The sequence below is a fragment of the Herpailurus yagouaroundi genome, unplaced genomic scaffold (genome assembly GCF_014898765.1).
Source record: "Herpailurus yagouaroundi ecotype Mexico unplaced genomic scaffold, PumYag 192, whole genome shotgun sequence".
Lineage (NCBI taxonomy): Eukaryota > Metazoa > Chordata > Mammalia > Carnivora > Felidae > Herpailurus > Herpailurus yagouaroundi.
Window position 1 is genome coordinate 844,217 of NW_024412423.1, and position 13,498 is coordinate 857,714.

Below are 13,498 nucleotides of genomic sequence, written 5' to 3' on the forward strand. Positions count from 1 at the left end.
CAGAGGCTCCGCAGATGGATGGATGGACAGGTCTGGACAGCATTACAGCACTTGTTTCATTTCAGACCCCTGGCAGGGGGTGGGGTGAGCATGTGCTGAGCCCAATTTCACAGCTGACTGCACCTGTCCTAGCCCTACTTTTGAAGTTCGTGAATGACTATCTGGTAGGTGCCTCCCACAGGTATCTCCTGCAATCCACTTGCATAAAGGAACAACTTCTGAGCTTTGGTGATGGGCGTGAGGTCACTTCCTCTGTGCCTGTTGGTGGACTTAATGGCCTATGTCGTCCTCAGCTCACTGGACAGGGCACAGCCTGTACCAGAACCCAGCAGGCTCACCTCAAAGGCAGCTGCCCTCCTTGAGGGCCTTTAGTCCTGACATGGGGGCTGCCCTGAGGCCTCTCCAGAGGCTGACCCTGACCTCTGTGACACGGACACGAGTGCCTATGCTTTCTGCACCGGAGTGAAAAATAAATGATTTTATTGCAGGTCCAAAGACATATTAACAAGGGTGTGATGTGGCAAATCTCTGGCTTCTGAAGCAGGGAAGGCACGGTGGGGGGGGGGGGGGGGGGGAACGGGTTGCTTATTATACTAGTACGACTGCCATAAAACCGGACAATTTTTTTGAAAAGTGAAAAATGACAGTAGCAAAATCATGAAGTTACACTGGAGCTAAGGCCAGTGATATAGCCAAGTGAGAAGGAAGCATCCAGACAGGTTAGCAGATAGGTTAATTCCATACAGTCCGGAAAGGAGAGGCGTGTACCTTCCATTCCGCCATGCTGTGTGCACAGCCGGCCAGGATCGCCTTCCTTCCTGCTTCCCCAAGCCCCTGGGCTTCCCCGAGACCCACAGAGTTTGGCACTGTTCTGAGGCTGCCTCGCCGACGCCCTGTGTGCTTAGGAGCCAGTGGACGAGGAGCAGCGCTGCAGGAGCAGCGTGTGGCAGCTGTCGCACACACGCACGGGCTTGGGGTAGGAGGGCAGTGCTAGCTCGTTGCTGGAACACGTGTTGCAGAAGATGTGGCCACAGTTACGGCAGTGGTGCTGCAGGACAGAGAGACCATCATGGTGTGCTGTGCTCCCCCATCCGTACACCCACTTTGTTCTTACAGCCTTTGGGGGAGGGATCTTAAAACCTAAGGCAGACTTGCAGATGTGTCAGTTTGGAAGGGGTACTTGCAGACCTTTGTTTCTACAGTCCTGTGCCTCTGTGCCTCTAAGGTCTGCAGAGTGGTGGTGGAGGGGCATGCGCTTGTATGAATCAGGCTCGTTATCTTCAGAATGTGTTTACTGGAGTTGGGGGCCCTGGTTCAGTCCCTGCAATCCCTGCACCCTGTGGTGGGACCCCAGGTTTCTTTAGCCAGCCAGCTCCTCCTGATGGGTGTCTTACTTTGTGAAGAACTGCCTAAGCCTTGGGCAGAACGCCAAGACCAGGATCCATGTAGAAATCTGTCATTTCTGCCAACAGCCCAACCCCATCAGGCTAGACAATGAACCTCTGCCAGGCCGTTCTCAGGGTGGGGATGGAGAGGCCCTAGTGTCCAGCAGGCCTTGTGGAAAAGCAGGATTTCAACGGTAGCCTCAGGAGGGCTGTTTCTACCTCTGGACCTACTGCAAGGCACTAAGGTTTGGGAGTTGTACTTTTCCACAGAGAGGCCATTTGCCGGGACCGGTGAGCATGTGCACCTGTGTAGTAGTGGATGGGGTACTGTGGGCTGTAGAGGTTTCCAGTTTTGCTTGGCATCTATATCCTGCCCCTATCATGCCCAACTGGTCACTCAAAGCCCTGTCAACCCTGGACCAAAGGTATAGGACCTTCTGTTCCTGGAGCCTGAGGGCAGGCTGTACACTGGCAAAGGTAGACTTACCAGGGCACTGGCCCTGCCCAGATGCCAGTGAGCTTTTGGTGCCACTTGGGGGCCTGTCCGGACTCACTGCTCACCGGTTCTCTAGAGATTGTTTTTGCCTCACTTTGCCAGATGTTGGTCCTGTTGCTTAAAATAAATTTTCAATGATCTGCTCACCTAGACTAGCTCTGGGCATGAGCTGGGAAACCATCTCCGTGGGCCAGCAGACCAGCAAGTGTGATCACAGTGCGGTGGCCCCTGTGGGACTGGGGGTGGGAGGGGATCCCCACCTGTGTGAGCCAATGGAGGGCCACCCCACGTACCTTTCTTCGGGAAATGGAGAACTCCTTTTCACACTGCTTACAGTGCGTTGCTTCATCGTCTTTCAGCCAAGTATGGCCCTGGGGGAGGAAAGACCACCACAGAATCCCAGTTTACAGCCTGGCTCCTGATGGACCTTTGCCCAATGTCAGTGGCCTACCACTTCTCTAATAGCACCTTTTGAGGGACAGCCACTTTACGCTAGATAGGGCCTCCTAGGGCCTCCCTGCCCTGACCACAGCTCACGTGCTGCAGACCGTCTGCCCTCTGGCCCTGGCTTCCCGGCCTGCAGCCAGATCCCCCAGCTTCCCGGGAACCTGAGCCTTCCCCACCCCCCTTTCAATAAATGCCCTTCCGCTGAGGTAACAAGAGTCAGGATCTGATGCCTGCAACTGGATCCTGGCTGAGACATTCTCCAGTGTCCCCCTGCTGAACTGGCAGGAGGGAGAGGGGCCAGACTGGTCAGCCAGACCAGGTCTGTGATGGCAGTCCCTGCTGAGACAGAAGGCAACGTGCCATGGGATGGGAGGCCCTTCTCCACTTGCTGAGCCCCCGACCCTCAGAGCGAGGAGGGGAGGCAGGAGTCTCCATTCTACAGAGGCAGCCGCCACTCTGAAAGCTCTTTCTAAAGGACAACCAGCTGACAATGATTTGTTCAGCTGCAGGGACTGAGCTTTCAAAGGGGCCAAAGACCTGAGAAACTTTTCTGGCTCCTTAGCCTCTGGTGGATGTCACTTTCTTGGTGACAGAGTGACCCTAAGAGCTGTAGCGTGACCACGCCCAACAGCTCCTTCCTCGAGTGCTGCTGTCACTGTTGGACATTCCAGCAGTTTTTCAGGGACAGAAAAGCAGCTCACAGCGATCTCCCCTAAGGCGCTGCCCACCTGCAAGGGCGGGGAAGGTGCATGATGTTAAGTCAGAGCTGCCGTAAGCTGCCGTGACAGTTTGCCTCTGCCCTGTGTGCACTAGGGTCTCCATCCAGCAGAGGCCGCAAACTCCTGTCCCAGGTGGGCGGTCCCTTCTCTGAACTGTCCCTGTCCCGACCCTAGTGGGCCAGCCTGGTGCCCGTACCTAGTCACCTGGTCCCCACGTTCCAGCTCTCCGTAGGTGGGTGCATCATCCTGCCCTCCCCAAGGTGGTCCAGAAACACGGCCCAGCTCAGGGCTTGAATGGTCCCCAGAAATAGCAGGGTGGCCTCCGGCCCCTCACTTGCAGGGAGAGGTCTCACGCTCCCTATTCAACAATCCCTGGATCTCTCTGCCACTTTGTGCTTCCTCCATTTGGGCACCTGTGTGGCAGGCCTGGGGTGGAACTACGGCTGACAGCTGAGGAGCCCGGATCCTGACCAGGGTTCTGGGCTGGGCCCGCCGCTCAGCAGCACCACCTCTCACCAGGTCACCTGGCTCTGAGCGGCATTTTCTGCTCTGTGAACAAGTGCTAACCGCCACTGAAGCCTCAGCCGCACACGCTCACCTGACTTGTGGCAAAACCCAAGAGCACATGGGGCGTTCGCACTAGCTGACCAACAGCTGCTCTTGGGCAGAGATTCTTATGCTAATAACATCAACAATCCAGTACCTTCAGTGCCTTATTTACTTCTTTGATGTCTTCCATCTTCAGCTTTGACCTTGAAGAAAAAAAAAGGCAAAAATCATTTAGAAGCAGTGAGAGGCTCTCAACAGCGACTGTCTGGCTTCGGGAGGGAGGCAGGGCTTATTGAGAGAGCTGTCCCATAACATGAGTCATTCTGGAACACTCTTTCTACCTTTTCATCATCCCAGAGCCACCTCTTGAGGTTGGCTCACGTCTGCCATGCTCCGAGGTTGAGCCTGTGGACTGAACGTGGCCCAAGAACAGACTGTTGATCCTGTAAGCTTTCAGAAGACTTGGAAATAGTTGCAGCCATTTAAAGATTGAGGATACGGGTGCCTGGGGGGGCTCAGTTAAGCGTCCGACTCTTGGTTTTGGCTTGGGTCACCATCTCACAGCTTTGTGAGTTCGTGCCCCGCATCGGGCTCTGCGCTGCAGTGCAGACTCTCTCTCTCCGTCTGCCCCTCCCCCACTTGGGGTGTCTCTTTCTCTCTCAAAATAAATAAACTTAAAAAATAAAAAGATAATGTCCTAGAAGTCCAGTTTCCTGGCTTCTCTGGGCAACCATTCCTGCATACGGCATGTGCTGGAGCGGGGCTGTGTGTGCTCCCCTCAGGAACCAGAATCTGCAGGGCTCTCTGGGCCCTTTTCCTGCTGCCTGCTCCTTTTAGAACAGTCCTGCTCAGAGGACATGGTCATTTGTCCTTGCTCCATTCTTGTTAGGGTAAGAATAACTCCTTAGTTGTCCACATAAACGACCGACTGAACATGGTCTAAACTGGCAGGATTAAACCAGATAAAATGAAACTGTAAGAGGTTGTAATTGTGGGCGGGTGGGGCAGGGGGGATGGTCTGAGCCCTTGAAAGCTGAGATTAGCCTAAACTGTCATTGGATTAACCTAATCCAAGTGTCAAAGTGGCCGGGCTCTGAGACCCGAGCTAGTCTTCTGGGGGAGGATCAGGAAACTGAGCATCAGGTCCCTTAGAAAAAGACGGTTCCCTCCTGCCCTGACCAGCTTAGCAACAGGCCTGCAGACTGACAGCACCAGCAGCTGCCTGGGTGGAGAGACCTGGGGACACCAGGTGGAGAGGGCAGCCTGACCGTGCAAGCACTTCCCTGGGAAATAAGCTTGGGAAGGACCCAGACTTTGGTGACAAAGAAACCAGGCAGCTGTGTCTGGCTGGTGGAGGGATCTGAAGGGAGTCTTCTCTGGTGTCACCTGGTGACATGAAGAGGGAGGGAGGGAAGGAGGGAAGAAGCACAAAGGTTCCCTGGGGAACTCCGGCCTGTGTCACGTGTCCTGACACAGCAACCCCCACGCAGCCCAACTGAGGGACGTCCTGTTCGGTGTGCATACTACTTCAGTGTTTCTAGTTTCTTCTCCTGGTCACCCTCATCTCTGGATCTTTTCTGGTCAGGGTTTTATTCAGCATGGAGCCTGAGCCCAGGCTGTGCTGGCCATGACAGCCCTTCTCTCTGGTCACCATGCTTATGGCAGGCACCAAAACAGGACTCTGGTGGGGGTGGCAAGTCAACCTGGAGTCCCTGTGGGAGCCATTCTGCCCTGATGTGGGCCAGAGCCCCTCGTGGTGGAAGCAACAGACAGGATGGCAGAGGTAGGAAGGAGAGACAGTTCTGATGGCTTTTTCTGCTTCAGACAGTTTGAGTTGGATTTCTGTCCCTCTGAAACCAAGAGTCCTGACTCAGAAGGAGAAAAAGCTCCCCCATGGCTTTGAAAATTCAGTAATAGGGGCACCTGGGTGGCTCAGTCAGTTAAGTGTCCGACTTTGGCTCAGGTCTCACGGTTTGTGGGTTGGAGCCTGGAGCCTGCTTCGAATTCTGTGTCTCTCTCTGCCCCTTCCCTGCTCATGCCCTATCTCTTTCAAGAAATATTAAAAAAAAAAAAACAACAATAATTGCACAGGTGGACATATTCTAGTATCGGCTGTGACCTATCAGACTGTCCAGAGCAACCTGGCAGGACTGGGACATCGGGAAGGAGAGCTGTCCAGTTACAGGACAGACAGAAGCACCAACATCGGCACTCCTGCAGCAGCAGCCAGCAGAGCAGACAGAAAGACTGGTGGGTGCGAGTATCCAGAAAGGCTGGAGGTGACCGCACTTTGGCTAGGGCAGGCTGGAACCCTCAAACCACAGTATCCACTCTGGTCTGACTGCAGGCCCAGCAAGCAGCCCGCCCCCCACCCATCTGGTTCACCCATCTGGGGTTTCTTAACGCGTTAAACCAGCATTGCGTCCTCGAGGCCTGACCTCCACCTGGCAGGCCTCCTTCCCAGCCCTCCCTTCCACGACAACACAATTTGGTTCAGGGCCCGGTGGGCAGGCTGGTGTGACTCCAGGGGGCGGCGCAGGGGGCAGGTGAGGGGGACTGGGGTCTTACTGGCTGAGGTGCAGCCCCATTTCCTGGAGGGCCTGTTCCTGCTCCTCGCAAACCTTCTGCAACTCCGCCTTCTCGTCCTGGAGCTCCCGCAGCTCCTAAAACGAACCGACCAGATGCCTGATAACGCTGACAGTCTTTTTCTTTCTTTCTTTTTTTTTTTTTTAAAAGGTTTAACGATCACAGGGGCACCTGGGTGGCTCAGTCGGTTGGGCGTCCGACTTCGGCTCAGGTCATGATCTCGTGGTTCGTGAGTTCGAGCCCCGCATCGGGCTCCATGCTGACAGCTCGGAGCCTGGAGCCTGCTTTGGAAGCTGTGACTCCCCCTCTCTCTGTCCCCTCCCTTGCTCATGCTCATGCTCTGTCTCTCAAAAAATAAACAAACGTTAAAAAAAATTAAAAAAAAAAAAAAAAGGCTTAGCGATCACAGCAACAAGAAGGGCAGAATGCTTTTCAAGCGCAAAAAGCAGTTTTGTTGTATGAACCGCACTCCAGACGGAGTTACTTCGTGGGTTACTTCTCACCAGCCTGTTTCTCCAGAATGGGCAACTGTAAGGTGAATGCTACAGGGGTGGCCCTGCGGTGGGGACAGTGACATGGAGCAGGAAACAGCTCCATTCAAACAGTCCTCCTCCCAGGGCAAACAAGGCTCTGCCCATCTGAGTTGCTATTAAAGGACTGTTTAAACGCAGAATTACCTCCAAAAATACACAGGTGAAACTTCTATAGAACTGTAGGTCACTTGCCCAGGGAAGGCTTGTCTGGATAGTGTTTTTTGGAAAGGGCTGGTCGTGAGTGAGTGAACAAGGCTGATGAAGGCCCAGATTGGGATCTCATTCTCGTGCATGTGGGGAGAGCAGCTCACACAGTGACAACCATCGTAACCTGAGAACAGGGCACCTTGACACAGGCTGGCGAGGGCCAGGACAGAAGACCCAGGACAGTGCGGTTCAGGGCTTAGGCCTAAGTGGTGGGCACTTCCCTCCCAGCCGCCCCAGAGCCTGCTGTCACAGGCACACGGCACAGGGCACCCCGCTGATGTCAGATACGTTTTGTTTCTTGTGTGTGTATGTAAGTGCGGGTGGGAGGTGGGGAGGGCAAGCGATTCACATCTTACACCAAAGTAGTTGGGAGTGGAATAAAGGAGGTACGATGCAGAACTTCCTGGGAGTCCTCTTCTGCCCTCCATTTCTTCTCCTCCCTTTTCCCAGCCTGAGAGGCTCACGAGGAACTTCTCCCCTCCCCAGGGGTCCTCCTCAGCCCTGGCCTAGTGGGCTCCCCAGCAAGGGGCTCTATAGACACTTTTCAACAGAAACCAAAGCGCCTTTGTTGGCTCATTCAGATTGTGCAGCAGGACCCATTACCACGTTCAGCACAACGAGATCCGGGTCTGGGAGCTGCCCCAGCCTCAAGGACCCTCCGCCAGGGCAGGTGTGGTGCGGAAGGCATGCCAGTCCCACCAGGAGAGGCTGCAGTAGCCAGGGACACCCCCTAGCAGGCTGCAGCTGCTCCCACCAGCATTGTGGGGACCTCCAGCCTTTGCGGGAGATGCCTGGCGATTTTATCATTGGGGAAGACTTGTAGACTGCCTGGGTTCCCCGGGAGATCTAGTTCTGCAACCAGACAGGGATGCCATTCTGGCACCCCAACATCTCTCTCCCTGAAGCTTTCCATAGGGTCCGGGCCTCACCTTCACCAGAGGACCGAGGGGACTCCAGGCAGAGGCTGGTTTGGTTGGCTTCCCAGGGGTGGCCCAGGCCCAGAAAGTTCTGGGGAACCAGGATACCTCACCCTAGGCCGAGCCCCTCTGGGGTGGAGGTGTGGCACTTGGTGGAAGATGTTCATGCTTACTGTTTCCTCTCTTGCAAGCCCGCCACCCATTCTCACACAGTAGCTGGTGACGGTCTTAAAATGAAGTGGGCCATGTACCTCCCCCACCCCCTCCATGCCCCCAACAGCTTCTTACCGTGCTCAAGATAAGATCCAAATCCCTTCGTGCCGCTCTGGGGGCCCGAGATCGGTCTGCCCACCTGAGGCCTCAGCTCCAGTGCTTCCTTCTTCCGCTCGCCACGCCTCAGCCTCATGGCCCTTCTTTCTGCTCCTTGACCATGACAGACCCTCACACTTCCTGCTATCTGCCTGAGAGGTTCTTAGCTTGGACCTGTGCATAGCCGTCCCTTGCTGTCATTCAGATCCGCCCGTCACTCTTCCCAGACCACCCCTGCCCACAGCAGGGAATGTTCTGTTCACAGCACTCATCCCTGAGTGTCTGGTGTGTGCACCGGCCGCCCAGAGCAGCAGCTCCATGGGCACAGCTCTGGCTCTGTGGTTGCAGTTTCCAGAGACACGGGTAGCTCTTTTTCTCCCAAGGATGGCTGCCTTACTTTTCTTTTTTTTTAGTTAGTTTGTTTGTTTATTTATTTATTTAGAGAGTGAGTGAGCAGGGGAGGGGCGGAGAAAGGGAAAGAGAGAATCCCAAGCAGGCTCCATGCTGTCAGCACACAGCATGATGTGGGGCTCCAACTCATGAACTGCGAGATCGTGACCTGAGTTGAGATCAAGAGTCCAACACTCAACCGAGCCACCCAGGCACCCCTGCCTTACCTTTTTTAATCCTTCCACTTGCTGTAGCTCTGCTCGGAGCAGAGAGGAAGTGTCTTTCTCCAGCTGTAATTCTCGTTGAAGAGCCTGTCTTTGCTCTTTTTCTGATTTCAGCTCTTTCTCTAGACTTGAGCTGTTTTCCCAAAATGAACTGGAGTTAGTCTCAGTGGGAGATTTGCACGGAAACTGCACAATCACCAACCCAATTCACCACACAGGGAACGGGGAATTGGAATTGGCATCGTCACATGCGTATCTAAACCCGTCACTGGAGCAGGGCTGCCTGCCCCTCCACAGGGGACACCGGGACCCCTCAAGGGGAAGAAGGGCAGGTGCACACTTGACTGCATGTGAGCCGAAAGAAAGCCAAAGGGCCTGGGGACACTTAGGGCTGCACCTGTGGGATCCCCTACTGAGGCAAGACCTGGGGCGTGGGGGGTTGCAACACGAGTTCTGCTTTTTCCAACACAGAGCCAGCTCCCACTGGAGGACACTGGGGGTGGGGGCAGGAGAAAGCTACTGGGCCCCCCCACCCCCCGCTGCTCACCAGCCAAGTGGCCCTGGGACGTTCCTGAACCCCCGAACCAGCTCTCTCATTTGTGAAACACAGACATCTGTCACTCATCACTGGGCTTTACACGCACGCTCAAACCCTCATTCCAGCCTCGCAGGAGATGAGGGTTAAACTTCGAAGAGGCCACGGCCCGCCACCCCTCCCCGCCCCCCACCGGGCCGCCCGCCTACCACTGCTCATGCAACTGTGAGAGCTGCTGCTGCAAAGCACACGTCCGGCCGCCCAGCTCCTGCTGCAGCCGGTGGCTCCGCTCCTCGGCCCCCTGCCTGGCCCTTTCAGACTGCCGTAACCTGCACCGAAGCAAGCACATCTGCATAAGGAAAGGAGCCACCCTCGCCACCGAAGGTGTCGTGTTTTCCTGTTCTTGTGGCTTTCGTTGTAAATATGCACACAGTAAGATTGACTCATGCGTGTGCCCAATTCCCAGAGTTTTTAGCACACGGATAGACCCATGGAACCACCATGGTGATCAAGAGACAGAGCAGTTCTGTCACCCCTGAAGGCTCCCTTCCCACCCCTGACCCCTGATCGGCTCTGATACCATGACTTTTTCTTTTCCAGAGTGTCCTATAAGTGGAATCATACTTTATATAAATAACGTTTTAAGCCTGGCTTCTTTCTCTCAGCTTAGTATCGCTGAAATCAAGTTTGTGGATCAGTGGCTCATTCCTTCCTCTGCCTGAGTACTATTTCACTGTACAGGGTACCAGTTTGTTCTTACTTCACTCGATGAAACACCTCTAACTCGCTTCTAGTTTTGACAATAATGAATAGACCTGCTACAAACATTTGTGTATGGACTTTTGTGAGGACATTAGTTTCCATTTCTCTTGGGCTGATACCCAGGAGTGGGATTGTTGGGTCAGATGGAAAAGTAAGGTTAGCTTTATTTTAAGACACTGTTTTCCAATGTGGCTGTACCATTTGGCATCCCCACCGGTCATGTAGGAGAGTTCTAGTTGCTCTGTAGCCCCGTCAGCACTCAGTATTGTCATTAAAAAGATATTTAGCTGTTCTAACAGGTGTGTAGTAGCATCTCACTGTGATTTTAACATGTACTTCCCTGGGGGTGCCTGGGTGGCTCAGCTGGTTGAGTGTCTGCCTTGGCTCAGGTCCTCATCTTGCGGTTTGTGAGTTCGAACCCACAGAGGGCTCACTGCTGTTAGCACAAAAGCCCACCTCTGTCTCCCTCTCTCTGCCCCTCCCCTGCTTGCACTCTTTCAAAAATGAATATTTAAAACAAAACATAACAAAACATGTACCTCCTTGATGGCTACTGACACTGAACATCTTTTTGTGTGCTTATTTGCCATCCCTACGTCCTCTTTGGCGAAGTGTCCGTTCAAGTCTTTTGTCCATTTTTCAACTGGGTTGTCTGTTGAGTTTTGAGAGTTCTTTATATATTCTGGAGACAGAATATATAACTTTGTCAGTTAAGTGATTTGCAAGTCTTCTGTCAATCTCTAGCTGGTCATTTTATTCTCTTAACCATGTCTTTCATAGCACAAAGGTTTTACCTTTTGATAAAGTCCAACTTATCAAGTTTTTCCTCCCATGGACACCATGCTTTTCAAAAGTATTACTTTTTTTTAAGTTTTTATTTATTTATTTTGACAGAGAGAGAGAGAGCAAGAGAGAGCAGACTGAGAGAGAGAATCCCAAGCAGGCTCTGCAGTGCCAGCACAGGGCCTGGCATGGGACTCGAACTCATGAACCGTGAAATTATGACCTGAGCTGAAATCAAGAGTTGGACACTCAACTGACTGAGCCACCCAGGGGCCCTGGATCCCATGCTTTTATGTCATGTCTAAGATCTCTTTGCCTAATCCAAGATCACAAAGATTTTCTCCTAGGTTTTCTTCCAGAGGTTGTAAGTTTTAAGTTTTCCATTTAGACTTATGATCCATTTCCAGCTAATTTTTGTAGAAGATAGGAAGTATACAACCAAGGTCCATTTTTTTTTGCTTATGCATGTCCGATTGTCCCAGTATCATTTATTGAAAAGATTTTCCTTTCTCCCTTGAACTGCCTTTGCACCTCTGTAAGAAAATCAGTTGCCATATTCGTTGGGGTCTGCTTTCAGGCTCTATTCTGACCCATTACAGACTGATGTTTAAGTGTGTCGGTGACAAGGAGCTCACTGTATGGGTCTGACTCCTGAGAAGACAATGTGATACAGTCACCCAGAGATTGATTAAGGGAATACACACTTAGGCAAGGATGGGAATCCAGCCCCCTTGCTCAGCAAGACTACAATCCCAAAGGACTTTCATCCCAAGTTGTCTGACCTTTTGAGAGAGACTCTGAGTAAGTTCCCGGGCCTGGGGAATGTCCAGCACCTTCTAGGGAGTATCTGCCACAGGGAGTGATTACCTTTCTTCCATCTGTTTCATGCTGGACATAACCTGGTTGGTTTTTTCTTCAAAAGATGTGATGGCTTCATTCTTCTGCTGTAAACAGCTCTCTGCATTCTGCAAAGGCAAGGAAGAGGGGTCACACTCTGCCTCTCTCTCACTGCTGTGCCCACTCAGGGTTAAGAGAGGGTTTGATGATTCAATCTGTACTTTCACAACATTTCTAGGAGCATTTCACTAATTGCTGGTCTTTCCCATAGCACTGGAAGACAAACTGGACTGAGGCTCCCAGCTTTATCCACACAAAGAAAGGCCAAAAAGGAAGTAATAAGCTTTTTGTTTCCCTCTATGAAAGGTCCATGCTCCTTTTTAAAAAAAGAACTTCAGAGTGAGATCTGACAGTGTTGCAGAGCTGTTCCTACATGCCAAGCACACCTACGAGTTCATTGGGCCCTTGCAGGTTCTTGTGGCCGGCTGGTCAGCCCCAGTTCCCTAAGCACAGAGGGAGGCTGGCACAGATGTGCGATACAGCAGATTTACACCCACAACTGTGTGACTTCTGAATCCAGGCATGTACCGGGGGGCCCAGGCGGGGGGGGGGGGGGGGGGGAAAAAAAACAGTGTCCCGGTCCGGCGATAACAGACACTTTTAAAATAAAAGGATATGGAAAGGCTGATGACAGAAGGAAGTCCTAATAAGTTCCTAATATAATATAGACTGTATTCTTGGACCTTAATATAATACAGTTAGACATTAACAACAAAAGAATGGCTAAAAATGCCTCATATCTTAGAAACTAAACTACATAGCGTATCACTAAAAAGCTGTTGAGCTAAAAATGTAAACCAGAGGACTAATTAAGAAATACTGAGAGGTAGGGGCACCTGGGTGGCTCAGTTGGTTAATTGTCCGACTCTTGATTTTGGCCCAGGTCATTATCTCATAGTTCGTAAGTTTGAGCCCTGCATCAGGCTCTGGGTTGACAGCCTGGAGCCTGCTGGGGATTCTCTCTCTCTGCCCCTCCCCTACTTGTGCTTTCTCTTTCAAAAATAAATAAACTTAAAAAAAAAAAACAACAGAAATATTTAGAGGTAAAAGCCAGTGAAAACACTATGCAATATTGTATGGTATTGAAGATGCACTGAGTGGAAGACGTATCCTAATTTTACACACCACTAAGCAAGAAAAAACAGCTACTTAGAACATGTGCCATTGACTGTAAGATGCATGTAGGTTTCACAGAGGCTGAGCTGTGAATAAATGTGCTTCTTAGGTGATATACTTTTGTCAAAATTTGAGGGCCACAGCTAAAGCAGTTGTGTGGGTCATTTTTAACTTCAAATAACATCTTTTTTATTTTTATTTTTTAAAGCAAACTACCCCCAGCATGGGGCTTGAACTCACAACCTTGAGATCAAAAGTCACATGCTCTACTGACTGAGCCAGCCAGCTGCCCCCAAATAAATTTTTTTATGAAATAAAAAAAAAAAAGATAAAACAGATGAGCTAAGCATGCATTTCAGAAGATGAAAATAAATTACAGAGCAAACGCAAAGAAATCAGAAAGAATATAATAAAGGGGTACCTGGGTGACTCAGTCAGTTAAGCATCTGACTCTTGATTTTGGCTCAGGGCATGATCTCATGGTTGTGAGATTGAGCCCCCCAGCGCAGAGCCTGCTTGGGATTCTGTGTCTCTGCCCCCTCCCCTGCTCAGGCCCGTTCTTTCTTTCTTTCTTTCTTTCTTCTTTTTTTAATGTTTATGTTTGAGAGAGACAGAGCATGAGTGGGGGAGGAGCAGAGAAAGA

At 51.7% G+C, this 13,498-nt stretch overlaps 1 protein-coding gene across 2 annotated transcripts in view; it reads right to left on the reverse strand.

Moving 5' to 3' along the window:
* Positions 1 to 453: 453 nt before the first annotated feature.
* RUFY1 (RUN and FYVE domain containing 1) overlaps positions 454 to 13,498 on the reverse strand; it is a 59,496-nt gene continuing 46,451 nt past the window's right edge. For both annotated transcript variants that reach the window (XM_040444198.1, XM_040444197.1), the window contains 7 exons: positions 11,710 to 11,807; positions 9,507 to 9,626; positions 8,766 to 8,895; positions 6,165 to 6,259; positions 3,751 to 3,799; positions 2,175 to 2,252; positions 454 to 1,048 (listed from right to left, as the gene is read on the reverse strand). In XM_040444198.1, the coding sequence (XP_040300132.1) occupies positions 902 to 1,048; positions 2,175 to 2,252; positions 3,751 to 3,799; positions 6,165 to 6,259; positions 8,766 to 8,895; positions 9,507 to 9,626; positions 11,710 to 11,807 (717 nt within the window). In that variant the 3' untranslated portion in view covers positions 454 to 901. The remainder of the gene's footprint in view (positions 1,049 to 2,174; positions 2,253 to 3,750; positions 3,800 to 6,164; positions 6,260 to 8,765; positions 8,896 to 9,506; positions 9,627 to 11,709; positions 11,808 to 13,498) is intronic.